Source organism: Haliaeetus albicilla, chromosome 24 (genome assembly GCF_947461875.1).
Source record: "Haliaeetus albicilla chromosome 24, bHalAlb1.1, whole genome shotgun sequence".
Lineage (NCBI taxonomy): Eukaryota > Metazoa > Chordata > Aves > Accipitriformes > Accipitridae > Haliaeetus > Haliaeetus albicilla.
This window is the reverse complement of record NC_091506.1, coordinates 63,070-90,454: the sequence shown is the minus strand read 5'-3', so window position 1 is coordinate 90,454 and position 27,385 is coordinate 63,070. Positions and strand designations below refer to the sequence as shown.

Below are 27,385 nucleotides of genomic sequence, written 5' to 3'. Positions count from 1 at the left end.
GTAGTAATGGCATTGCTTGCTGCTGATCTGGGTTGGATTTCAGCCTACAAGTGAAAGGCACTATACATCATTATCAGACTCTTGAGCCATCTAGTCCTCTAAAGCATATATTTCTGCTTTGTAGTCAAGCTTGTGCACAGCAATAAAATCTATTTGCTAGGCAATGTGTATCTCTCCCTCACCCACGAGTGTATATAGTTACAGCTGGTTGAGTTCAGGAAGACTGTTTGGGTTGTAGCACTCCCTTACAACGGTTAATTGTTTCTGGAAACCAGATGTGAACCTCCACTAGGCTATAAAAACAAAATGCAGTGGAGCTGTTTCGAACTTTCCTGTTTGTCATGGTTTAACCCCAGCCAGCAACTAAGCACCACGCAGCTGCTCACTCACTCCCCCCCCACCCAGTGGGATGGGGGAGAAAATAGGGAAAAGAAGTAAAACTCGTGGGTTGAGATAAGAACGGTTTAACAGAACAGAAAAGAAGAAACTAAGAATGATAATGATAACACTAATAAAATGACAACAGTAGTAATAAAAGGATTGGAATGTACAAATGATGCTCAGTGCAATTGCTCACCACCCGCCAACCAACACCCAGCTAGTTCCCGAGCGGCGAATCCCTGCCCCCACTTCCCAGTTCCTATACTAGATGGGACGTCACATGGTATGGAATACCCTGTTGGCCACTTTGGGTCAGGTGCCCTGGCTGTGTCCTGTGCCAATTTCTTGTGCCCCTCCAGCTTTCTCGCTGGCTGGGGATGAGAAGCTGAAAAATCCTTGACTTTAGTCTAAACACTACTTAGCAACAACTGAAAACATCGGTGTTATCAACATTCTTCGCATACTGAACTCAAAACATAGCACTGTACCAGCTACTAGGAAGACAATTAACTCTATCCCAGCTGAAACCAGGACATTGTTCCTGTTGACACAGACAGCTGTGAGACTGTGTATTGCAATGTGAATTTTATTGATTTGTTGTTACAAACATTAACAAGGGTTTTGAAAAGGTAAACGAACTTAGACTGATTTCCTGCTGGACAGGGAACAATGATGACATATCCTCAGTGGTCACATACAGGATCATGAGTTTCACAGTCAGTTACAGGACCAATACAGCAGACCAAGTAATCAAGTATAGATTATGTCTATGGCTATACCAGAAATAACCAACAAAATGAATAACATTAATGTAATAACCGAAGAGGACTGCACAGTCTAGTCTTAGTTCTGGCCTGGCTGGGAGCACAGGGCTTTTAAATTCCAGATCAAGGCATGGTAGTAGAGAATAATCTAAATGTATGAAACCCTTGTGGGATTCATTTCCATTTTGCAGCCTGATTTGTCCTGTGCATCTCCAAGCAGTCTGTACTGGAACAGTTTGAAGTAGGTTTTGAACCTGGAATTACAAATAGGCAAAGCATGTTGCTCATGTGCAGTTAGGTTTTCCTCATCAGCATTAAGAGGTACAGAGGGCAATGGGCTCTGGGTTTCTGATGTGAACTCTGAGGGATAAGAAAGTCTGCCCCAAAGAGGAGGTGCTTTTCCACCAGGCAGGGATGCACTTTTACCACGGAAATGCCTTCCGCCACCCCTCCCTTTGTGAAGAGCCACGGCCTGTCTGCATCCCAAGAATGCTGCCTTTCATATTAGACAACAAAGTGAAAAGTAACACCTCTATCTGAATGTTCAAGGACAGTAGATTTGTGAAGACAGGTAAATAAACAGAGGTACTTCGACTGGAAGTACTTCAGTTGGCTGGGGATGAGGCAAACAAGAGATGGAAACTGACAGCAAAGCTCATTGCTGACATTCACTGAACAGCACATGGTGACCTGGTTTTAGCACCTCCCATCTCCAACACCTCTTAAACGTTGAGTTAATCCTCCCCCTGCAGAAGAATACACCATAACATCATTTACAGCAACAGGTTTCAATAGCAACGACTCTCTTCCCATGTAACTCCTAGGAAATCTGGAACAAGAAAGGGGGATAAATCCTATAAGAAGTGAGATGGATTAATATATCAGCAAATCAGGTAAATGTTTGGAGGAAGAGACATAGTTCTTCTGCTGTCACTTGTCTTTCTAGTGTATTTGCTGGCTTGGACATGGTTACAGTATAATTAAAAACAATCAGAAATAGGCCCAAATTCAAGCAGGATTTGGATCTAATTAGAGACTAGATGTTTTGATACCTATCAGGACATATATGTTGTTATGCAGGACTCCAATCTATGTATGTCTACATTTATGTGTATGGGAGGCAAGTATATTTAAGTGTTTCTCCCTGTCTACTTATGTTTAAAAATCCATAATCCTCTGCAGGAGCAGCTGCTACTCCCAGGAACAGAGCTATTGTGGCGTTTTACTAGGGATATGTGCAAACTATGCATGATGGAGACTTTAATTGCTTTCTTTCTAGCTCTTTGTGTTACTCAAAATGGAAGTTTTCAATCTGAAATGATATGCTAGGTCTTTGGGAGAGAACACAGTGATCATTGGGCCAAAACAGATACCCATATCAGCATGGCAGCATCTAGAATCCTTACCTGAAGGAGGAAAAACCACACACTTCCAGCTTTGTGTGGGGAGCTGTTTAGTAGAGATTCTTTATGGGTCCTGGATCTCTAGCCCTAATTGCCAACAGACTTTCACAGTAACTGTATAAACACCATCAAGTAACCAGCCTTTAAAAGATAATTGGTGTCAGTTGGAAATACCACTCCAGAGTCAGACTCTTGTGGGTATTAAGAAAACGTTGTATCTATTACTCTGTTCTCCTTGTTTCTGTAGCCTGTAATTTTCACTTTATATTGAACTCCTCCCTAGAGCTGTAAAATTTCACTTGACTTCAAATGTTGCTCTTCCCTCAGCAGAGTATGGAAGAAGCAAAGTCTGTAATAAAAATCAAGATTTATTAGCCTTTCTCAGCTGTCCCCAAGACTTGAAAGGGAAGATCATTGGAGTTACCACATCAGATATTCCATGTGCTTGCAAGAGTCATAAAACTTATGTCAGATGTGGTTGGGTAGGGGCCCTGGTGGCAGACATTTACTCCTAGTGCTGCAGTAAAATCCAAAGATACTAGTTTCCTTCACAGTGTTTTGATTCCAACTACGTGAGATAAAATACAGAATTAAAGTGAATACCAGGGGGGGAAAAAAAAAGATAAAAGAAGAACTATTGATGAGGGAGCTTCTCATGTAGCAAACTCCTGAACACAAGTGTTTAGCCTGGGACAGTGGAGGTTCCCCTCCCAGCCAAGGGGCTGCAGAGCAGAGCTGTAGGGCAGGGCCCTAGCTGTGCTGGCTGCTTTTAGCTGGTGCTGGCGGAAAGAGGACTCTCCTGCACGTGAGATACATGGAGAAGATTTTTGAGAGTATTTTTCTAGCTGTGGAACTCAAGGCAGAAGTTATGATAGATGTGTGATGTAAGCATGATCCTTATGTCTTGCCCATGCTGTAAATTTATATTGGGCCAAAATCAAAGCATTGTAAACAAGTACCACTTCCTTCCACCTGGGTGGATCTGCAGCGGCTTTCCACTGGTCAGCATTTGATCAGAAAATAAGACCTAGCACTCAATACCACCATTTTCTTGGGTGTCTGCTCAGGATTGCACTTATCCTAACCTTTCAAACACCATGGAGAATGAGTGGAGAAACAGTTAATCACTGAAGGGCAGGCTGAGCCATAGCTGGATTTAAAACAGCTCCAAGTGGGAGTCAGACCACACATGGTCCAAAGAGGAAATTCCTGCAATGCATGGTTTGCTGAAGGGTGTTTGTTAGCTTTAGCTAACAGCAGCCATAAGAACTTTTAGACTTACAGGAATAGAGAACAAAGGCTTTTGATTTTGATGCGAAGTGTCTCAGTGAACTCAGAGCTACTAGACAGTAATACCTGCACCAGTGGAAAAAAATCCTTTGCACGGGGACTTGGCAACTGTGGATGTATTTAAGAGGGACTATGACATACTGTGCCATTGCTGAATCTTGAGATTACTTCCTGGCTTCTTCCCTGCAGCTGTTCCTTGCTCCAAGCATTTCAGATGAAGGGTGCATCCTGTACCACTGAGTATGGAAGAGGCTTCTAGAGATACCTCCTATTTTAGCATATTCTAGGGGTTTTTTGTGGCTGTATTTAAAGCTTTTCTATGTAACACAGGGAGAATGACTCATTCTTTTCCTTTGTCAGCATTTAGTTGCTAACACCTCTCTGCTGAAAACTATTTTAGGTCTATGATGAACTACATTAGTTGATATACAGGTACCTCTACAGATGAGGGGAGATGACCACCAAATCTGAGCCAAGGCTTGTCACTAAGAGTCGTACCTATACAATGGTAAAAGCACAGTCAGTGCAACAGCTAGTTTTAAAAGCTGCATCCATCTCCCATTTCTCCTAGCACATGTAGGCCTACCATGGGCTCATTGATATTCCCACACCTCCCATTTCTTCATGAAGCAGCAGCAGCCACCTTCTTCACCTCCTCTGTCCCTGCAGTGACAGGCCTGGCTCCATTGGATGCCCAGTAGCCCCCAGACCTTCATCCCAGACCTATCCCCATTCCCAGGGCAGAGCAGTCAGCCCTGGCAATCCTGGTCCTTAGCCTTCTGTGGACAAAATGCCTCTTGCCTGTGCTAGATCCACCTCTTGCTGACTCACTTTTGCTGTCTTTGTTCCGTGAACAATGACAAAACCTCCTTTTTCCACTATTCCTGGAAAACACCAATGCTAAATCAATAAGAAAAAGCCACAAAGTTGAGGTAGAAAGCACAACAGGAAAGTGAAACTTATTCAATGCAACCAAGAAAGCCTCCTTAATTACATATTTCATCATTTGAAAACACTGCTTTCATTCTGATAGCAACAAGCAGGCAGACCTCTTGCACCTCCTCAGATGCCTCACAATAATCCAGAGATGACTGCTGAAATCCCAGACCCTGCTGTATGAAGCTAATGGGGGCTCCTCAAGTGTTTGCTTTGTTGGAAGGAAAAATGAAATGAATATTTCCTTAATGAAGAAAAATAGGTAACATTTTTAATATAATGAGATAATCATAGCTTACTCCTCTGTTATATTCATTACACCTGATGAAGTCCTGTCATCATAATCTAGGTGCCAGGAGTCGGTCTATTAGATTTACACTGTAATTCAGCATTCATTAGCAGCATCATTACTTTAAAGTGTTTATAGAAGTAGGGTGTCAGATTTACATTCTATTTTTTTCAGTTTTGGCCTCTTTTTTTTTTAAGCAACACTGTCAATTTAAAAGCTGCATAACAAACGTCTTTCATTGTATAGCCAACTGCAAAATTTTTGAAATCTAATTTCATGTGCACAATCAGTGTCTGCTGTTTTCTTTGACTGCCTCTGCAAAGGGAAAGCAAGACAGTGAGCTTCCTTTTGCTTTATAGCCAATTTCACTTTAAGGTTCATGGTGGTGAAAAATGTGGATTAAGCAGAGTGGGAGGATGATGAAAACCTGTTTAAAAGCAACTGTTTTGGTTTAAATGAAAAGAAAAAAAAATGCTGCCTAATGGTTCTGCTGCATTACATTTATACACTTACTTATTGAGTATTAGAAAATTCCATGTGTGTTGAGAATTCCTAAATCATCTTCCTTGGCATGTATACAGTGTTTTCACCAGTCTTGGCTTAGAGTTGATTTCTTTTTAATAGCATACTTTAGAAATTCTTTTAGGTGCTGATTCATTGAAAGATTTGTACACAATACAGAATTTAGATAATTTTATTCCAGCTGTGGCAGGGTAGGTAGGCAATACCAGAACCAACATTAAAGCTGTTAAAAATATGTCATTTCAGGCTGGCACAGCACACTGGCTAGATGGCTGTAGTGGTTTTGATCCAGTTCTTTGGAGTACGAGGTGGTCTAAAATTGTATTACTGTATTGTCACACTGGGGCTTGGGATGGCATTGGCGGGACAGTGGCTGTAGTTTACATGCATACCCTTTAAACCTGCCAGTTTAGGACTTAGGTCTGTCTCAGGTTTAACAGGCAGCTGAACACTAGTTGAGGATGGTAAGTGCAGTCCTATTGCACTTGCTGCCCCTTCTGCCCTTATCTATGTGTCTCCACTCTTCTCCTTGGTATCCCCCTCTCATGGTGAAATGGTAGTTTCATCTCCATGGCCTGGTTGATCTTTGGTATCTTAGCTGAAGTGCATGCTGCTAATTGCAACAGTGGCCTTTGGGGTAACATTATGATCTATAAATTCTAATAGATAGTGTCCTACATGGCTGCTGAGAGAACCACATCTCTGTGATTAATGAATCTTCTTTAACTGCCCGTTTCCCAGCCTTATTACAGCCAGTAAATCTGGATGGATTTTTTCATTCAGTTTCCCATTTTTTGGCCAGTGCTATTTTAACATATATAAGTAAATCTGCTTTTCCTTTTTCCATCTGTTTGTCTTTTTTTTTTCACTGGCTATCTGATTCTTCATGTCAAGATAAATTTCCCTAGGTATCACCATCCTCCTCAGTGTCTCAGGTCTGGCTCAGATCACCACATAACTAGGTATCATTGTCCTTGAATTATTGTGTTCCTTCCTTTCTCTGCAGTATACAGGAATGGCTTTGGTCAGTCCTCTCTAAGATGCTACTTTGTTGTACACACTAATTCGATCTTAAAGTCCACGAGTGTCCTGGTTTCAGCCTCTTAACAGCAAATGCATACAGCAGTCCCGTAACAGAGTTTTCCTAGCTGTGCAGGATTTTGGCCTGTATATTACCCTGTCCCTGCTCAGTTCTGCCCTAAAACCTGTTATTGGTGGTTTCCTGGAGCAGCTGTTATGTTGTGGTAGCAGCTGATGAGATTTTGTTGGCTCACCTGGGGCCATGAGTGAGCATACCTCAGTGGCAGGGCAGATCTGAGGCCTGAGCCATAGTGAGGTTGGGAAAACCTGTGCCTTGCTTGGGCTAAGGAGGTCTGCACAAGGAAGGCCACATTATGAATGTGCACCAGGGCATTCTCTAGTGGGTCACAGGTATATGTACTGCATCATAACATAGACACTATCCCAAAGGTATGAGGGCTGAGGGGGCTGCTGGCCCTAGCTAACTCTGGGGCTTTTAGAGTAGACTAGGAGCATCATGGAAGCAAGAAGAAAGTGTGGTCTCAGAATAGGAGATATTCAGAGCTTTGCCCCCTTGCCTGACACCTGGGGCAGAGCCCACTCTACCATGTCTCCAGATGGGCTGGATCAGAAGTTACTTTCCTTTGCAGAAGAGGGAGAGAGGTGCTTTTCATTCCCGTGTTGCCTCTCATTGGCAGCCTTCAGTGCTCAGAATAACTGTTGATCATGCTGGCAGCTGTTCTCAACCCGCCTCTTTTGAAAGAAAGGACTTCTCATTCCCCGTTTCATCAGAAAATGAAGGCCCAGGCAGACGGGAAAGACTGACTCAATGTCATGTTAGTGGAGGATCTAGTCCCGTATCTGTGTGCTTCAGAACTCTCTGCAGGCACTATTTATGCCCACAGCTCCGCAGCTGTTCATTTGTTGTCATAATCACATGTTGGTTTGCCCTGAGCACAGACGTGAAAGCTCAGGCTTAGCTCTCATGGATCACCATCTTTCGCTGTAACCAGTAGATCCTGCTGGCCGAAGTTCTCCCACATGGACAGAGCATGAAGTAAGCTCTTTAAAAGATACTGACTTTCACATCATGATACTAAATGGAGGCTTAAATGTGTCTTACACCAAAGATTTTCAGGATAAATAATCCATGCTGCCTGCAGAACATATGGTCCTGAAGTGCTCCAGATGGGTTTGAGCTGCTGAGGTTGTAAATTACATTTTCCCAGCTGGAATTAGGTCCCATTATAGGAATGTGTTCCTGACTCCCAAATTGTCAGTATCTCTGTTACAGAGAGGTGGTGAAGGGTATCTCCATTGCAGCTGTTGTGTCCATTTCCTCAAGGCAGCAGCCCATGACAGGTCTGAGAAATCCCTTGTTTTGGTCCATGTGATGCAGGATACTATTAGCAGCCTCTACAGAGGCACAAGTGGCTTTTTTTGACAGGAGAGCTGATTCTACAGAACAGCATTGCTGTTGCGAAAACTGCTTTTAGTTTAGTCCTTGTGCTTGGAAGCAAGTCCAGTCCCAGCTGGAGTGTCCTCCAGCTAGAGGAGAATGAAGGCGGCAAGCCAAAATTGTGTGGATTACATGGCAATGGCCTGTTCACTGAGGGCTTTCCCTTGCCCTCCAGTGCATTAGAGAACACCTTGCCCTCTGTGACTGCACCAGCAGTGGCGGGTTGTTGGGGCAGCTGAGAGGCACAAAATGTCTGTAGCCTGTATCCAGCCAGATGTTCCCATGGTGAAGGACCATGCTGGTTATTGTTGCATGTGACCTTGCAGGACAGTCCTGCTTGGTGTATGCCACTCTCCTGGAGTCTCTCAGGACTTTCATCCAGTGCCTGAGGAGGTATGTGCAGCCATGCAGGTCAGACCAAAGGTCCGGCCAGCCCAGCATCCTGTGTCCCAGAGTAGCAAATACAGATGCCTTAAGAATGTAGGTAGGTAATGATCATCCCCCAGGCTAATTTCCCATTCTCCAGAGATCTGTGGCAGGACTTCCTAGAGTCAAAGGAGTTTTCCTTCTATTCAGACCTCTATTCCCATTTGAGATCTGCTTAAACTATTGACATCCACCTGCCCTGTGGCAAGGAGCTCCATGATTTCATTATGTGAGCTGCACAGAACCACCTCCTTTGGGCTGCTTGGACTTTGCAAAGAGAACTGGTATATTTAACTCTCAGGACACTAATTCTTTGATAAATACTTGTGCTATTGTGTTCATGTCTGAGGGAGACTCCTTTTCTTCCACCATTGCAGAACTGCACTCTGTCACAGGAGTCATATCTATTTGCTTCCTCACAGGTGATGGCTGGAGTCAGACCTATTACATTTACAGTCAGTGCTTTAACAAGGTTAGATCTTAGGGTGGTATAACAGAAATCCAACATTTTGCTTGCAGTGAGGGGACAGAGGGAGATACCTTTCTGTGGCCCACTGCAATTGCAGAGCCTGGCTCCCATGGGGAGGGAGATGCTCTTAGCAAATGACTGTCCTCTCCTGATCTTAGAAGTCCATGAGGATCTCTTACTGTTTTCTTTCTCTCTCCCTTTCCTTTCCCCCTGCCCTGCAGATTTATATAGTTGAATAAAATCATGCAGCATCTCTTAGATAATGAGTCTTCATGGGGAGTGAAGACATCCACACCAATAAAATGTTTTAAAGATGGCAATTTTCTGGCCCATATTAATTTATCACACTCTCCAGAAAGCACTTTGTTATGACAATACCCTGTCAAATGCTTTGCCAGCTTTATTGAAAGGTAAAGAACAAAAAAACTCCCAGATCTGGCAAAAATATAATTGTTCTCATAACCTGTGTGATTTGCTGTCTTTATTGAATATGTACATTATACATAGTATAATTTTCTTTTATATAGTAGTTTCTCTCTGAGAATCTGTGTCCCCAGAACTTTAATACAATAAATATTCTATATGAACAACCATTAAAGATCACCCTTAGAAGCATCAAGAGGATGAATTTAGCCCAGGGGAAAAAGCTTGCAAAATTATTTATTCTGTGACCTTTAACTTCCCAAAAGGGCTCAGGAGCTAAGCAGGCTGAAGAAGAGAACTTTGCTCACTGTCATTCTCTCCATTTGCAAACTTGGACCTCACTGATGTCATTCTCCTCCCCAAAAGCATATCATATCCTTTTTCCTGTCCCTGCCATGTCCACCTCCCCTGCTGTGGCTGCAGGAGCTTGATGATGTGTTTCTCAGTGCATGTTGGAACCAAGGTCCCACATGCATCAGATTGAGAGAAATGGGAATGAAACCCTTGTGGAAATAAGAGTGATGAAGTGCCACAGCATTTAAGTATTTTTCTGTGTGAGTAACAGCCCTGTAACGATGGTGCTAGAGGCCCAGTGCAGAAGCTCATCTTTGCCAGAATCCTTACCACCAATATACTGAAAGTCTGGCACTGCTACCCACCTCAGTCTGCCAGTCTCCTTTCCCATGGCCACAAGCTCTAAGTGTGATGAACTGCATAACTTCGGCCCAAAGCCATTTAAGGTGTACTCCTTTCAGCAAAAAAATGTGTATTTTTTAAGATCTAGTTAAAGTCCATTAAGATAGGCACTTACAGTGCAAATACATGCAGTATTTCCCTGGACAACCTTCTTCTCCTTGAGCAATGTGGTTGTCAGTCCCCTGGCAGAGCCAACTTGCCCAGAGCTTACTCTCCAGTTCTTGCTGCAGTGTGAGGCATTCTCAGATAAGGGGAAGGCACATTTCATTAGTTGTAACTGACTCTGAAACCTATACATGTCTTAGCTGGAGTCAACCTAGCAGGCAAGCACCACATGCAGAGACGTGAAAGGGTGAGACAAACTGACCACAGCACATCCTGACCTACAACAAACCATGAGCCTTGCTGAGTGACTGCCTTTACTGGAGGCTAGTGAATTCTTTACGAGTTCCTCTGTCATCCTCTGCACCTGGCTCATGAGACCATGCAGCACAGAGGTGACAATACTCTGGCAGATTTCCCTTTTGTGCGTCTAGAGGCCTGTCTGAGGAGTTGTGGAAAAAAACACCACCTGCTTGCACTGCTGCTATCGCTCAGGCCTTAAGTCACAACCCAACCATGAAAGGGAGGGAGAAGAAAGTGGTAAAGTCATCACACCAGGTCAGTGTGCTTTCCCAAAGCATCACCACTGAGCAGGAGCCAGGTTTTGAGACTGAATTTTGACCTTGGTGATACCTTAACTGATTATTTATTTATTTATTTCCTCTATCTGTGAAACAGGGTTAATACTTTTTCTCAACTGCACTATAGTACTGCAAAATAATAAATACTAAAAAAATAAGTTTTTGCAATCAGGCAGGCCTGACAGCCCTGCTACTCATCATGCAGCGCTGATGGCAAATCATCATTTAAAAGGTCAGCACTTTAAATCCACAATATCTAGCACTACAGCTTGTGCTGCACTGTGCCATTTCAATGAACATGTTTCTCATGACAGGTATTTATTGGTGTGTCCTTCATTCTATTTAAAGATTCCTGTTTTACTCCTTGACCACCAAAAAGAAATAAAAAGGGAGAGGTAGGGAAAAAACAATAAAGGGATAAAAGTCACAGCCTATTTTAGACAATTGTTTACTACATTGCACTCCCTTGACCATCTGCATTGTCAGTCCCCACAGGATATATGTAGCAGCTGGATAATAATTAGAGAATTATGGCTCGGAAGGCAACTTATAATCTGATGGATAGTTTATGGCACCGCTTTTCTTCCCTGCCTACTAACAAAACATGACAGGGAAAATAGTCAGATGAAGCCAAGAATAAAATCAGCACAACAACCTGTGAGCAGGAGCCTCTCATCAGCCCTATGCCCTCCTTCAGTTACCAAAATGTAGAGGTGATTCCTATAAACACTAGGACAGGGCTTATGCTGAGAAATGCTGAGCATTTTCCAGGAGTGCTGAGCATTCAAAGTCTCCCTTGGGCTATTGCAGGTGTTCAGAACTTTTATGGAGGAGCTCAGTATCCCCAAGGATGGGGCTCTTGCAGGGGTGTGCACATTAGCCATTTACTCCCTGCACAACATATTTGCTCTTTAAAAATGCTCTTATACCCACTGCCCAGTCATTCACTTTTTTTTGTGTGACCTTTAAATGCACAAATTAAAAGGATACTCTGTCAGTGCAGAAATAACATGACAGGGTGTAACATAGGACAAATTCCAAACCTAAAGATTGAACTGAAAATCTGGGAAGCATTTAAAACAAATCCTGTAAACAGAGCAAAAACAAAAACAAAACAAAACCCCCTAAAACTTGGTGTCTTTCCTCCAAAGACGGTGTTTTCCTTCCTTTTCCTTCCTTTTAGACTTCATGTAATTTGGAAATGGAAACAAAAGATATCAGTGTAATTTCCCATTTACAGTTAGTTTCACTGTCCTGTATCCCAGACATTCTAAGACAACGTTGCTTTCCCTTGACTCACAGCATTAGTAAGGAATGATTATGTGGAAGAGGAATATTCTTCCTCAGCAGACTGAGTTACTGACACTAAATTAGGTCATATTGTCTAATACTTACAGTGTTTTTTAAAGATGTCTTGAGGTGCAGTAGTCAAGGCTGGTTAATATATCTATCTCACATCTGTCTGTGTGTGTGTGTTCAAAAATCAGTGACCCTTTAAATTATATTCTGAGCCTTAACCATTTCCTCCTCCATCCATTAGTTCCACCTATGGTCTATGCTAGCAACAGCCTGTTGCTGCAGCTGAAACCAGCAAACTTGCTTTCTTATCCTGTGCTGGCACTACCCCTCACCTCTATGCTGCCCTTTGTGTAGCTATGTGATGAAATGGAGCAGGAACTCATCTAAGTAAACAATTTAACTGTCAAGCCCTCCCCCTCAAATTAAATCACCCTTTAGTTTCAGGTGAATCTGTGCCCAGATCAGCCAAAAATACACTATGGGAAAAAACACTACCTGGCTCAAAAGAAAGCTGATGGACCAGCTACTATCAACATCTGAGAGACTTCTGTGGTTCAGATACCAGGGGTGTCTTTGTGGAGGCATGTGTCATATTTTAGCCTCAGTTTCCTTTGACACTAACTGAATCTGTAGTAATGCCAGCTGCTATTAGCCTGGGCAGTCCCTGCACCTGAACCCAGATCTTGGAGGTTTGTTTTTTTTTTTAGATTGTTTTGTCACCCAATAGCTAAGGTGGCTGAGGATTTTCTCTGCTCCTCCTTTCTCAAACGGCCACCACAGAGTTCCTTTCCAGGGCTGGTGATGGCTGACTTCTAGCCTTCCACATGAAAGAAATTAAAAAATAAAGACATCTTATCTGGCTTCAGCCAGCCTTCAACCATCAGAATAAGTGATGCTCATTCATTTCTTGACTGACTCCATTTAAAAGTAGCAGGCAAAAGTATGCCATGAAAAGGAAGCAAAATGACAATTTTGCTGGAAGAGAAATGGAGAATTTCAGCAATTCCAGACAGCCATGGGAAAGAAACTTCCATCAAAATGTTTTTGCTGCCCTAGGAAATACTCACTCCTCAACCCCCCAGAAAAATGGATAGTGCATGGGATCCTGCAAGAGGCACTCAGCTGAAAAGGGAAAACCTTAATGTCAACAACTGGTGATGATCCATTACTAGGGTGAGTCTGGGGGGATGGAAGAGATAGATGAAGCCCCACAGGAATATACATTAACTTTGAAAGGGCAGGACTGTTATCAAGCCAGCTGCTGAAGGCTAGGGATGCAGACTGTGTGTGGAGGAGTTAATGGAAACTTCAGCATTTTACTACTGCTGGCAGTATATACAGATGTTTCTAGCAAGTGTGTGAAGCTGAAATTCAGCCAGCAGGGCTCAGAGTTTGACTCTTGGAGGCTGCTGCATCCTCTGAAACTGGAGTCTGGCAAAGTATACTGGTTGCAATCTCCTTTGGGGTAAATGCCATTCACTGGTGACTTCTGGAACTAATTTTAAAACTAAAGGCAATTATGGCCTTTTTCTGTATCTAAGTTAAATAAGCTTCAACTTTTTGCCCCTGACAGTGCTTCTATGATGTCTTTTCTGGCAGAGGCAGTGAGCGTGACCCTTCTCACTTTGAGACAGGGAGACAACACATATCCTGGTGCTCACAGAGGCTGCCACCCAGGCTAAGGACATCTCTGAAGGACATACCTGAATTCTACACAGAGATCCTTGTGGCAGCAATTCAGCAGTGAAGGCTCAGAGGGGGAAAGCCTATCAGCTTGTCCTGACACCCTCATAAGCATTGACTCCCAGTATATATGGGCTCCCATAAGCTCTGTTTAGGAGTTTCCACTTGTATCCCTTTTAAATCACTCTTCCTACAGCTTCATTCTCTCTCTTTTTACAGTCCTGAGACCAATCAATCACTCATACAGAACTAAATCTGCTGTTACACTCTCCAGTACTGAATTATCCATACAGGCTGTTATCCTCACTTTCTTTTGCTTCTTTCACCTTTTTGAAAGCCGGTTCTATGCTCCAGGCTCACTCAGACCCTGCACATTTCATAGCTGTATGCTTTCCTTCAAGGATGCCAAGAACAGCACTGCCCACTGGCTAAGGCAAAATACGCCACGTGAATCTTTGCTTGTTTTCTCTCTCATTCTGCTCTGCAGCTTGTATTCTTTAGGACTTATCACCCAGTAAGAAAAACCCCAAACAATCAAATGATTAACTTATATTTGCTAATCACCTTATTTTCAGATTTGGAAAGTGCCAAAGCACCAAAATTTATCAAACTGAAAATTGAAAAGCACATGCTGGCAGGATTGAGGGATGCACATGCCTGCCTTGCAGGCATGCAGGCCAAATGCTTTGCTGTTCAGCCAAGTCACTTTTCAGGCATCCTTTTTGGTGTTCTAAGAGACATTCCATTTCTTTTCTTCTGCTTTTACATCAGTAACAGGTTTTTTACAGACGTCGGATTCTGCAGTCTAATAGGGAAAACTCAGGTAATAAAAGTGCCTGTGTCACTGTTTTTGTGGGGTGAACAAATTGTTGCAAATGTGCCTTAATGAAAGTCAAAATATTTCTTGTATGAAAATCAGGTGTGCTAGGAAAATGAAAGTTCAGGAACACAACCCGAGATATCCACCCAAAGGAGGCCCTGGAGAGAGAGAGAAGCACATTGATTTAAATATCAATAATATTAATTTACGCTAATTACCCTTTTTCTAAAACTTATCTTTCTAGGGGAGAGCTGATCTGAAGACAAAAATGGGTCTTGATTGGTTTGCCTTAACTTTGGGAGGATGAAGCCATTTTCCCACAAAGCAAAGCAAAGAAGTCACACTGAAGGCATATATAGTTATAGTAGGCTAACTTCTGTCAGGTCAGTAAATATCCTGCAAATTTATGCCAATTTAAGGTCTGCATTCTCTCACTTCAGGCTCTGTGGGACAAATTCTTCCCTCAGGCATTCTGACACTTGTTCTAGCTGGGAGATTCATGTGTTCAAGCCAAGATGGAATTTGGCTCTCAGAAATTTAGAGTTGGGGTATTTCTATTGTCAGTTTAAACTGTGTTTTTCTTGTTGCCTTGTCCCAACCCTTCAGATCTTAGAGCGAGTTCTTGCCTATGGAATGGACTTGTATGCAGTGATTCCAGCTTTTCAGACCATGCCTCTGTCTTTCTGTATTCCCAATGTCCAGCAAGAAGATCCAGCTCTCCTGGAGAGTATCTGCACTGTACTTATTTTCCTGTCAGAATTTTGATCAGTGGTCTGTTTCCTTTCCTCATTACACAGACTTTAAAAAAAACACTATCTAATGATGGTGTCCTCTATTAAAAAGTACCAAAATGAAAAGTATCACTATAGGATTTCCCAAACAATAATGACATTTTTCTTCCTTTAGAAGTCCCTGAAGCTAAATTCCCATGGGAACAGGTGTCTGATCTGCTTACTGGCAGCTACATTTTAAAACTGCCTTCCACACCATCACAGATACAGTTGGCACTGATTCTGCAGAACTAAGGCACCTGTCAGCTGATCTACCAAAGATAAAGACCTCCCCTGCTCACTCTGTAGATCAACCAGCTGGTGTCCCCTAAATGCACCATAATCTTGTGGCACAGAGATACACATTCCCGCTTTCCAGTCCACTACACATAGCAGGGCTTCATATTCCTCACCTGTCTTATCTCCTGCTAAGTAAGTTTCCTGCTGAGAGGATGTTATTTGTGCTGGAGCAGATGAGGGATGGATACATGGGGAAATGATGACATGACTTAGAAAAAAAAGCAAAGATAAACCAACCCCCAGTGCTTCAGCTCTTGCATCAATTTCAAATTTAGGTGTAACAGCCAGAGAAGGAGTAGTGCTCTCAGGCATGCTATAGATCTTGCACCTACCCAAACTACTGGGGATAATTCTTTCCACAGCAGACTCTTCCATCTCTCACTAGGTCAAAAGGAGGCTCTGGTGTCACTTGCAGCAATTCTCTGCTAGCACAAGCAACCATGGTTTATAGTCTCTGACCTCAAACTCATTTAGCTCCAGCTTAACAGTGGTTAGGGTAGCTCTTCTCTTCATCCCTTCTAGCTCCTCTTTCCTGACCACTATGTATGCACTACTGCAGATCAGGTTTCCCCAGCACAATGTACAGTGGCTGCTTTTCTGTCTCTGCTGGAAGTACCTCTCCTGTTATGTTCTAATAATTCAGGCACTGTTATGACAGATTCAGCATAGCAGTGACTTGGTCATCCTACAGTTGTTACAATATTAAGGTTTGACTAATTTAGCAACACATTCATCAAGAGCAGCTGGCATCTTTTCTAGGGGATTTCTGTGTGCATCAATCCTCTCAGCATTTCTTACAGAAGACAGGATTACCCAGAATCACATTTTCCCCTAACTCATCCATGGACTGGAGGGAGAAGAATTTAATTTTAATCCAAAGAGACACCAATGAGTTCTGTTTCACTCTAAAACAAACTGGATAAGAAGTAGGTTATAATCTGGCATAACAAACATTTGAAGAAATCCCATTTCTAAGAGAAACCTGCAAAGTAACATTCTCCCAAGGCCTGTCCATTTCCAAAGCCCCAATATCTAGTTGAAGAGAGATCTTTCTTTTTTATTTTTTAACAGATGGCAGCTAATGGGCTCATTCTGGGGTAGCAAAGGGGCAGACTTCCCATGGTGGATGCTCAGACCTGTGTCTTTATTTATTCCTTTGTCAAAGGAACTTCCCTAGATTTCTTCTGTGTCTCTTGGAAAGGGTCTTTCACAGGGACAGAACTGAAGAAGCAGAGAGAAAAGCATTCACTGGTGCTTCATGAGTAGAAATTCCAGAAAGCAAAGAGCCAGAGTTTTTACCATGATGGTATTTTCTGACCCCTGAGGAGCATGAAGTGGCAGCCCTTCTTACCTGTCTTAAAACACCAAGCCTGCAAGTGAGCTCCAGGCACAGCACATGAGCACAGGGTCACTGGTTTGATGTGCAAGGCTCCAGGTCCTCGTTCCAAGTTTTGCCATCAGTCCTTAAGCATCTGATCACTATTTCCTGGTCTGTTTAAATGTGGCAGGTCCTATGACTTGACCCTGCAATGTGGTGCTGATCTCACATGAGCTCCTGTCACCCTGTACTGCAGTTACTAATGATTCAGAGCCAATGCCACTGGGCAGCTAGCTACTCTTCATAGCAGTTTTGAGTCTTGTATGCAGCTTCTATAAATAAGCAAGCGAGCATCTACCTCTGCACTCCAAGAGGTGAGAGCAAGTGTCACTATAAAAAAAAACTTTTGTTGAGTAGAAACCATAAACCACCACCCCCAACGCAAAACAACATCAACAACTTTTCTTGAAGGTCTTGAGTTATCTTGTTCCCACTGAAAGCCTGTATTTGCTTTGAAATTGAATGGCACTTGCTCTGCATGTCTATAGTTATGTCACATTTCTGAGCAACAGCTATGCCCTCTGAAGAGGACACTTGCATAATTTAAAACAAAGCCAGGCCTTTGTTGCCTCATCCTCTAGGCAGGAACTGCAATCTGCTCCTCTTCCCAGATGAGGCAACATCCTGCTAGGAGTTCTCAGGACACCATGATGATGGAGCCAGAGTTCAGTGATGCGAACACAACATGGTTGCTATTCAAGCTATGCCAGTGACTCATCACGGTATCTTAGGTGATCCCTTCTCCTTGTAAAATGGATAAAAGGGTGTTTATCTATTCCTGTAATGCCCTGTGAGATCTACATTGATAAAGAATTAAAAGGAACTTGTAGTTTATTATTGTAGGACAACTAAACAATGGCTAGGACTTCAGTGAGGCAGGCTACTGGTAGCAGTGCATGGTTTTAGGGCTCTGTTTGAGCAGTGCTTATGGAGAAGAAAACAAGATGTGGAGGACAACACATGAGAACTAATGAGAACAATACAGGGAATGGGAGGGGAGAGAGAACCAACACAAACTGGGATTTGCTGGGCATAGTAATTTCCTTTTTCAGATGTATTTTTCCTGAGTAGTTCTTTATAACCTTACTTGCTTCAAGACACAGTTACACAATCATCAGCCTAATTTCCAAAGGTTTTCTAAAGGATGAAGTTAGGAGTGAAACTGCATAAACTAATGCACGCTGATAGCTTTGGGTAGTGAAGTGATAAACAGAGTCCATCAGAGAGGTACCACTGGTACTACTTTGCTGGTAGACAAGAAACACATACCTGTAAATTTTCTAGGAGTGGATTCAGATTTTTTTTCTTCTTCCCTTCAGCTTTTTTCAACTTTCATTCCTTGCTAAAATCTTGTTATTTTCACATTTCCAGCAGACAGCCACTGTACTAATGTTAAGACATTCCTGAAAGAGGCCATCAGGATCAACTATGGGCCTGGCCTGATTTCTGCGTTTGCTGATTACAGCTGCCTTTGGTTTTAGTGTGTAGTGAAGCCTCTGCAAGCTAGATGCCTTTTGGGCTATATTGCATCTTGACCCAGTAAGTAGAACATCATCAACTGGGCCCTGTGGTATTAGTGGATATGACACCTTTTTCTTTGTATTTTTATCGCATTGCTTTGTAGGACAGTTTGTGGAGGTTCAAGGCTTACTGAAAGATATCCGATTACACAGGCAGAAAGGCCTTAGGTTTTATCTGTCATTCCTTGCTTTGTTTTACTTATGATTGTCCTGATAAAAAAAAAAAAAGGAATTTCTCTTGCAACGAGCCAGAAAGGGAACTGTAGCTTTAGCAATAGATATTTCTTCTATCAGGGGTGATCTGGACATCCAACTGGTGATGCTGTGTGATGAAGCTACTGCTTTTTCCATTTGAGAGTTAATGGCTTCAATTTCCAGCAATTCAGCTGTCCCTGTGGATACTGATTATATCTTGGCTGTAATGTAATGAGATGCTTAGCCATAGCAATTCTTGTCACCATAACTAAACTTATCCTTAGGTTAGCAGCTGGAAATGAAATTTTGAAGCTACATTCTCAGGATCTGTGAGGGTTTTACCATCTTCCTGTAAAGCATGGGTATAGATTGGGCATATTCCATATTGCCATCACAAGGTAAAATTTTAATTTCCCAGAAGCAGTATAAGCAACTGGTGGTTGTATTACTGTCTGTGACAGAAGTTTTATTGACACTAAGAGTAGGTGTTTCTTGCTAACAGCAAAATGTAAGCAATCATACTCTGAATTGGGGTGACTCAACAGGACTATACTGATAAACAAAAAGCAGCCAATTTATCAGTTCATTTGCATATACATCAGAAAGTTAGTTGTATCACTGCTCTTTAAGTACAGGACAGGAGCCACCAATAGGATCAGAGAGATGCATGTTAGACATTTTTTTCCACAGGAACGAGGAATGATCATTGCCCACTTTATTTTTCTATGTTATTCAAGTGATGACCATCTTGTTTACATGTTGGAGGTTGGAAAGGACAGAAAGCCAGGGGATCTTTGCACTCAGTGTTACCACTAACTTGCCATCTGGCCTTGGGAAAATCAGTAGAATTGATTGGGTGAAAAAATATAACCTGCAGAAAAAGGGAAATGCAAACCTGAAATATTGCTGCTAAAGCTGAACCAGTATGTTTGGGAATGCCATTGCTGCACTTTCTGGGAGTTGTGGTCTGTGATCTCATCCTTGTCACCTTGTCAACAGTGCAGCCTCATGCTGCAGTACAGTTCTCATATCAAACTGCAATCTGCTCTTGACTAACAAGAGGCAGAGCTTCGCAGAGAGGTCATGGAAGATGAAATCCCTGCTTGATGCCTAAAGGACATGGAGGGCATCTATTTTTGTGATACGTTGTTTTTCAGCCAAATGTCTTCCAGATTTTCTTTTAATGAAGCTTCCCATAAAGAACCAAATTTTCTGTCAAAATCTGCTTTAGTAGAAAAATGTTCACCAATCCTATTTAATAACCTCCTTATGCTTCATTTTGCCTGTAAAGAGGATGACTGCTCTGACAATTGCCCCAAAGAGCAAAGTAATCTCTACAGACAGGCTCCTCCTCCCTCCCTTACTTGCTTTAATTCAAAAGCATTTTAACTATTAGCAAAGTTCCAGCCTCTGTCACTACACTCAATTATTCACAGCAATGGACAGAGACATTGACAGACTGCACAGGCATGAATGCAGTTTAGGGCTGGGGCTCCTGGCACTCTGGTAATTTACTGCAGCCGATTATGCAGACTAGGAGAAACTCAGGGACTTTACTTACAATAAATGTGCAATGCATAATCTATCACTACCTGAAACATAAACTGGATAACCCAGTTCCTTAGTCCCAGTGGAACTGAAGGGAGGTTGTTCATTGCATGAGACACATAGGGTAATGCCATTTTCTTTAGTTCCTTGAGTGGTGATGCATTCATTGCAGAAATAGTGTTGCAGCATTAGTACAGTTAAACCAAAAAATGAGAACATGAGTGCTTACACAGAACTAGGACACATCTTGAACCTAACGCTCTCAGAAAAATATCCCTACATGCTGTACTGCTGTGTGCTGAAACCTCCCTCTACAAGAATACTGAACTTACAGATCACTGGAATAGTTTTGATATGAACAAGTAGGACAAGTAATTTAATGCATCGAAAGTTTTCGGCCATATTCAACCTTCCCTGAAAACTTAGCACTGACTTTTATCTCACTGTCCTTTGGCCTTCAGAAATTTTCCTTTTTCTTTTCAACTTTTCATTGTTCATCTTCTATGTCAAATGCATCCTATTAGACAAGTGATCTCCTAACTTTCTGGCTGCCACCTTGTTCTGCTCCCAATGACAAGGACAAAAGAGAAAATGTCTGCTGGGCTTTCACATTTCTGATTCACTGCCTGTCCCTGACAATGTGGTTGGGATTTTGTATTTCTGAAGTATCCCACACTAGCCTCCATCAGATGGAAAGACAGTGAGTGCCGCTCTGGCCTTGTTTACAAGAAGATAGTTCCATATATTTACAACATTATTATAATGATTCTGAGATGACTTGTGTCACCTCTCTTTGCTTTGGCCACCCCCCCAACAACTAAAATGTATCAATTTTGATACAGCTTGAAATGACATTGTCAGTCTCTCACCTTTCTCCATCACAAAACCTGGATTCATCACCAGCTGAATTCAAATATGTTCCCATCTCCCCCATACCCCTTCTTTAACAAATTTGCCAATTCTTTCACTATATAGCCTCCCCTTGCTCGTCACTCCTTAATGAGAAAAGCTTTGTTTAGAGCTAGCCATGGTATCCCAAATCCAGTGTTAGACTTTTAGAAGTTTACCCATCCTATGTGAACATTTTGTAAAAAGTCTATCCTGCAGGAGCTTAAAAAAACCTCTAATTTAACAGTATGGCCAGACAGATACTGGTAATTCTCCAGTGTCAAATTCATCAAAATACAGGAATTGGCACACTCAGACAAACTTCCTAGGGCATCTTGTTTTGTAACGTCTCCAACTACTGAGTGCTTTGGAAGAAAGTGAAAAACATCCCATGGTATAACGATCCTGGTGTAACTCATCTACCAGAAAAAGTATCCCCTTATCTCTGCTGCCCCTCCTCAGGAAAACATCTGCTGAAATCAAAACCAAAGGCTGCTTGAGTAAGGAATTGAGTAAAATATCTGGCCCAGAGCATTATGCACACAGAAATGTCTGATGCTGAGAGAAAAGTGCACGTATGAGCCAAGCACTGCAATTCCTTAAGCAGCTCCTGCCAGTGATGTAGTTTCAAACACCATAGTTTTACACAAACCTAAGTGCCCCTTCAGGCAAACAACTTGATCTCTACAGTGAAAGTTTAACTTCCCTTACTATCAAACCAGTGCAAGGCCACAGGTTCCAGGACACGGTGACGTCTCCACATCCGGTCCAAAACCAGCAAGCTTAAAGTGCAAAAGAAAAGCAGGTAGCTCTTCTGCCATTGTGGGAGTGAACATTGAATGATGTTCACTCCCATCTCACGACAATTAGCAGAGAGAACACCAGAAAAGTGAGTAACTGCTAAGTTACCAGTAGAGCAAGGTTCCTGTAAAAATGCAGAATGCTCATGCTTTCACTAAAGGGATAATATGTGCTGCAGGGCTGGGTTGTTTTTTTTTTTTACTGTTACTAAGTTATCCCTAGATACCAGTCCTAATTAACCCTTTAGGTGTCCTAAATGCACTCCATGGGACCACAGAGTTTGCACTTGCTATCATGATGGAAAGCATGTATGGTAACAGAGGATTCCCTTATTACATCCTCCTATTGCCTAGCAGCTACTGCTTTTCCAGAGGTTGTTTGGGTGAATTTGAAGGAATTTCTTCATCTTTTATTCTAAGGTTTTTTGAAATGCAGGATTCTATTATGGACTCAGCCTGACTTCTGCATGTTCAGAGCACGCAGATGTTTTCTGTCCTGAGTGTTCAGGTCTGTTGCATAGGACAAGCACAGGAAGCCCAGCACTTCCAGGAAGTCCCAGCTGCCATTGTAAGACTTAGCCACGCACTGGAGAACTAATCACTCAGCTCAAACCCCTTTGTGGTTCAGCCACAGAATAAACGGGAGATTCCTGAAAGACTCTCAGTGATTTAGGTTCAGATTTAGACTCTGTTTTAGCTGTTGGAAACCATGTTCTAGCTACCCAAACACCCGTTATACACACTGCTGGCCCCCAGAAGCAAGAGGTCTCATTTCCTGTAAGGATCTTGCCCTTAAATGTGCATGCTTTGGATACAGGGTATTGAAAATGATCAAAGCTGTACAAGCAAATGCACAGACCTTGAAAAGCGTAACCATTCGCAGACAAAGCCCATCTATATTCAAAGCAATGCTTCTAGGAGGTGTTCCTCATGCCTTGGCCATGCCTCATTAGCATCCTGCAGCCACCTGAACCATGACAGGCAGCAAATAAGGGTATGTAAGTAGATTCAACAGCCTGCTCCAATGCACCCCACTTTTGGGGAATGCCCTCTCTGTAAGCTGCCCTGCTAAATGTCCACAAAATCCAACCATATTTTCACTGTAATCTGAGATGTGGAGAAGTACAGCAGTATTTGCCTGTCTGAGAGGCTTAGAGAAGGAAAAGCCTTCCATGGTAGATTGAGACCAGCAACTACTATTTAATAGCTCAGCTCCTCTGAGTTACGGTCTTGAGCTCAGATCAGCCTTGGAAGCAGTTTTCCTTGTAGATCCCCCACATCAGCAAGGGAAAGACCTCAGTGTGGTAAAGAACTTCTGTTCTCCATTGACAACAAATAAATTAAAGGGTTTGGTTTCCAGGTAGTGTAGGATTCAAGGTGATGACTTCCCATTGTGTGGCTGAATCTATAATATGTGGTTGCAAACCTCAGCCCTGAGTATGATCCAACCAGCGGGTTTTCCTGAGTAAATGGAAATGTCTTGGTTCCCCTTCAAATCCCTGACAAGTCCTGGAGGCTCCTAACCAGCACTCACTAGATGAAGTTTGCTGGCACTCTGAGAGTGCCAGACTATCCTTACAGCTTGTTCTCCCTTCTACTTAAGTGCAGCACTTTAAGGCTCTCCCAAGAACCTGAAATACTTGAGGAAAAAGCATTTCACCAAATCTAATTTTTGCATGTGCTTGATTTCCCGTTTTCCCACTTACACTGTTAATTAACTGAAGAAGCTGGTTATGACTTCATCAATACAGCCACTTGCCTTATCCTGGCCATGCCAATCTCCACCCACTCCCAGTTCCTCTCAGTCCAAAACCTGTTGCAAACAGACCTCGCTGTGGCATGGGCTTCCCTCCCCCTCATTTCCTGCTTTACCTGACTCTGAAATTCTCCATCAGGAAGTGACCCATCTTACAGTCAAGGCAACCCTTGCTAATGTGCTTTAGCAGGTCCTTCTTGCTGCAGTCGTATCCGTTGGAAACACAGCCCCTGCAGACCAGCTTCCTCTCCAGTGTACATCTGTTGACAAACAGCCAGGAAGAAGAAAGAGAGGGAAAAAAAAGGAAAAAAACCAACAACCTTGCTTTGCAATAGAAAAAAAAAAAACCAAAAACAAATGCAAAGGCTTGGACTAAACGTTTTCCCTTTCCTGTTTTGCTCAGGGCTCTTAGATCTGTTCGCTCTCCGTATCTGGTGCTCGGATCGCTAGACGTTCTTCCCCCGCAGCACATTAACACCCTCGCTGCTATCCGCAGATCAGGAGCGGGGGCGAGGGACTCCGAGAAGAGAGCACGCGTCTACCTTGTCGTCCCTGCAGACCCGCCCCGCCACCCTTCTTGCGCCCCCACGCTAACGCTTACCGGGCCACCCGGGTACTGCGCTGCGCCAGCAGCCGCACGCCCGCCGCTGCACGCCCGGCGGCCTCTGGCGGACGCCTACGGACGCTGCCCCTGCTCGCCGCCCCCCGCCGGCGCTCAGACAGCGGCCAGCGGCCAGCCGCCAGCCGGCCGCGCTCGCCGATCCCCGCCGTCGGCTCCCGGACACGCGGCACCGCTCCGCCGCGCTCGCCGCCGCCTGGGAGCGCCGCGGCGTGCACGGCGGGCCGCGCCACCGCCGCCTCACCGGCGGGCGGGAGCGGGCGGGAGCGGCCAGCAGCAGCCGCGCGCCAGGCGCCGCGCCTCGCCTCGCCTCGCCTCGCCTCATCGGCCCCCGCACTCCTGCCCCGCGCGGCCCCGTCTCCGGTGGCGGGCGGCAGCGAGGGCCCGGGCTGCCGACAGGGCGAGCGCTTCCCCTCGGCTGCCCCGCGGGGCCCCGGGACGTTTCCCGCCCGCTGCGGCCGCCTCTAGCTGGCGGCGGAGGTGCGGAGCGGCCCCGGCGGCGGCTGCCGCGGGGGCCGGCTCCTCCGCCCCGGCTCCGCCCAGGTCGGCCGCTCGCCAGTCGCGGGGGGGGCGCCGCGTGAGCTCGCCGCCGGGGCTGTGGGGCGGGCGTCGCGCCGGGGCCCGAGCAGGGTTCTGGCACGGCGTCCCTGCGCCGACCGCGGGCGCGCCGGCGGGGGGCGGACCTGCCCTGTGGAGGCTGCGGGGCAGTGCGGCGGGGCTGGCGAGCGGCGAGCGCGGGTCTGGGCTGCGGGGCACGGGCCCGCCGCGGAGGGGAAGGGCGCTCTGCCGAGGCGCAGCTTTTCCCGAGGGGAAGGAAGGGCAGGCACTGGCTGTGAGGGATGCATCGTCCGGTGGTCTGCTAGAGCGTCTCCAGTTAACGCCCTGCCTGCCGTAGTCTGTTTTTACTGAAGGAGGGTGCGCGTGGAGGCAGAGCTCCGGACTGCCGTGAGGTGCTTGGTGCCATCTCCTTTTCTCTAGAGAGCCGAAGCCTGTAAGCAAACTAATAAAACCAAGCTCCCGTCTCTTGCATCGGAGAAGCTGGAGACCTTGGTAAATACTGCAGATGGTTTATATAAACTGCTCTAAATTAAAGAAACAGGCAGTCTCTGCTTATCATTCCATGTATCTTTTGGGGATGGGTAGAAGGCTCGCCACTAAAAGAAACACAGCAGCTGTAAGTGTTAAAAAATAAATCTGTATAAGGAAATTAGCTGTTGGTATGCATCGCTGGCTAGCATAAGATAGAACAGGAGATAGAAAAGGAGGAGATGTGGTAAGTGAAGTAATTCAAGCCTTCGTGAGTAAACAGGGAATTAAACAAAGGCTGCATATATCCTGCCATGCACAGCACTCTGGAGTGGTAGAAGGAATGAAGCAGACTATCAAAAATAAACTCGAGAAAATTATAGGGCAATATCCAAAGCAATGGACTGAAAAATTATCAGTGATATTAGCAGCTTTAAGAAATAGCAACAGCTCATGTACCAGTTTACATTTGTGGCTTGTTCTGTTTGGACAGTCCATGCCCCACACCTGAGACCCTAGGGATCCTGAAAGTGATCAGTGGGAATGGGAAAAGCATTACAAGAGAATAAAGAAGAAATTTAGGCTCTGGTGGAAGAAGCAGTAAAAGAAGCAAGAAAAAAAATGGGGAAAATTAGAATCAAATGTATATGGTGATACTGAGGCTGAGTAATGGTTTTGAGCCTGGGTAAAAAGAAACACGCCTTAGAACCAAAATGGAAGGGATGCTAATTTGTTACCAGTATGAGTCCAGTAACACATCAATGAGATGAGGGCAATAGTACCTATGAATGGCTTCATGTTTCTTAGTTCTCCACCTACAGGGGTGAGTAGGTATGGACTCAGTTGTGGATTGGCCAAGGAGGTGGACAGTTCCTGCATCAGTTTGAGAAGGTGGATATTTACCCTGACTTCCCATCCAGCTCACAGCAAGCCCAAAAGAAAGCCCATCTCTGAAAATCAAAGGAGGGAGCTATGGCTTCACCTGGTCACTTGCCTTGGCCCTAACATCAGGTGTCACAAACAGGACCCAGCAGGGCTGTAAGTTGTTGGAATTTTTCACTTATATTCTATGCTATATAGTAACATTTTTGGCAGCTGTAGTGTATTATTTCATAATTGTTGTATTATAAAATTATAGGCATCCAGTATTAATAATAGCAGCTGAATTAATAATGAACATAGACAGACAGACTATGCCTTTGAATGAAGATTGATTGTTATGTGCCTCCCCTGACTTAAGTCCTGAGCGGGCAAAAGAGAATTTGCAGCTGCATTAGCTGTGCAGAAAGGCTGAATGCTACTCAGTAGGAGGCTGTGGTTGCTAGCTTTGTCGTTTCACTCCAGCACCTGCCTCTGGAGGCTGAACGGTCATGATCAATGGAACAGCTTCAGCTCATCCAGGCACTGAGGAAGGGGCTAGGGAAAGAAGTTTGGGGAACCTGAGAGTTTCAGAACACCTTTTTTTTAACCCTTCCATGGTCTATCTACATGCGTATGACTGAGATGCATCTATACAGGTAATCCTTCACACATGGGTCATTCATTCATAACTACTGAGTTGAAGCAGTGCTTGGGAGGTTATACCAGAATGTCAGTTGGTGTAGCTGACATTATAACTGGCATTCAAAAAGCTTCCAACTTCTGAATGAAACAAAGAGCTTGGGAAACCTTTAACATAGGGCTTCTGATTTCATCTTGGCTTTATACAGTTCTGAGGCTTATGTTTACAATTTCGTGCCTGTTTAACATGTGCCATTTATTATTAGTCTCTCCAGAATACAAGAGATCAGAGAACTACATGTATTTGGAAATGTGCATTTCAAAAGCTGGTTGGGGGGCAGGGAATCAATCAAATCCTGTAAGACAGATTTGAAATCAGGTTAATTTCATTTTGATTTTCTTGCTTTCTTTGCTTCCTCATACAGTGTCTGTCAGCTGCCAAATAAAGAAGATGGAGTAGCCTGTCCACACAAAGTAATTGTTAGCCAGTAAAGCTAAGACTGCATTAGATGTCTGGTACAT

At 43.9% G+C, this 27,385-nt stretch overlaps 1 protein-coding gene across 1 annotated transcript; it reads right to left on the bottom strand.

Annotated features, from left to right (window-relative positions):
- Nucleotides 1-782: 782 nt before the first annotated feature.
- On the bottom strand, nt 783-27,385 carry LOC138681839 (circumsporozoite protein-like). The gene is made up of 4 exons (XM_069769913.1): nt 27,287-27,385; nt 24,320-24,801; nt 23,835-23,978; nt 783-1,399 (listed from the first exon to the last, which is right to left on the bottom strand). Exons 1-4 carry the CDS (start codon nt 27,383-27,385, stop codon nt 1,294-1,296), a joined length of 831 nt encoding a protein of 276 aa, XP_069626014.1. The 3' UTR covers nt 783-1,293.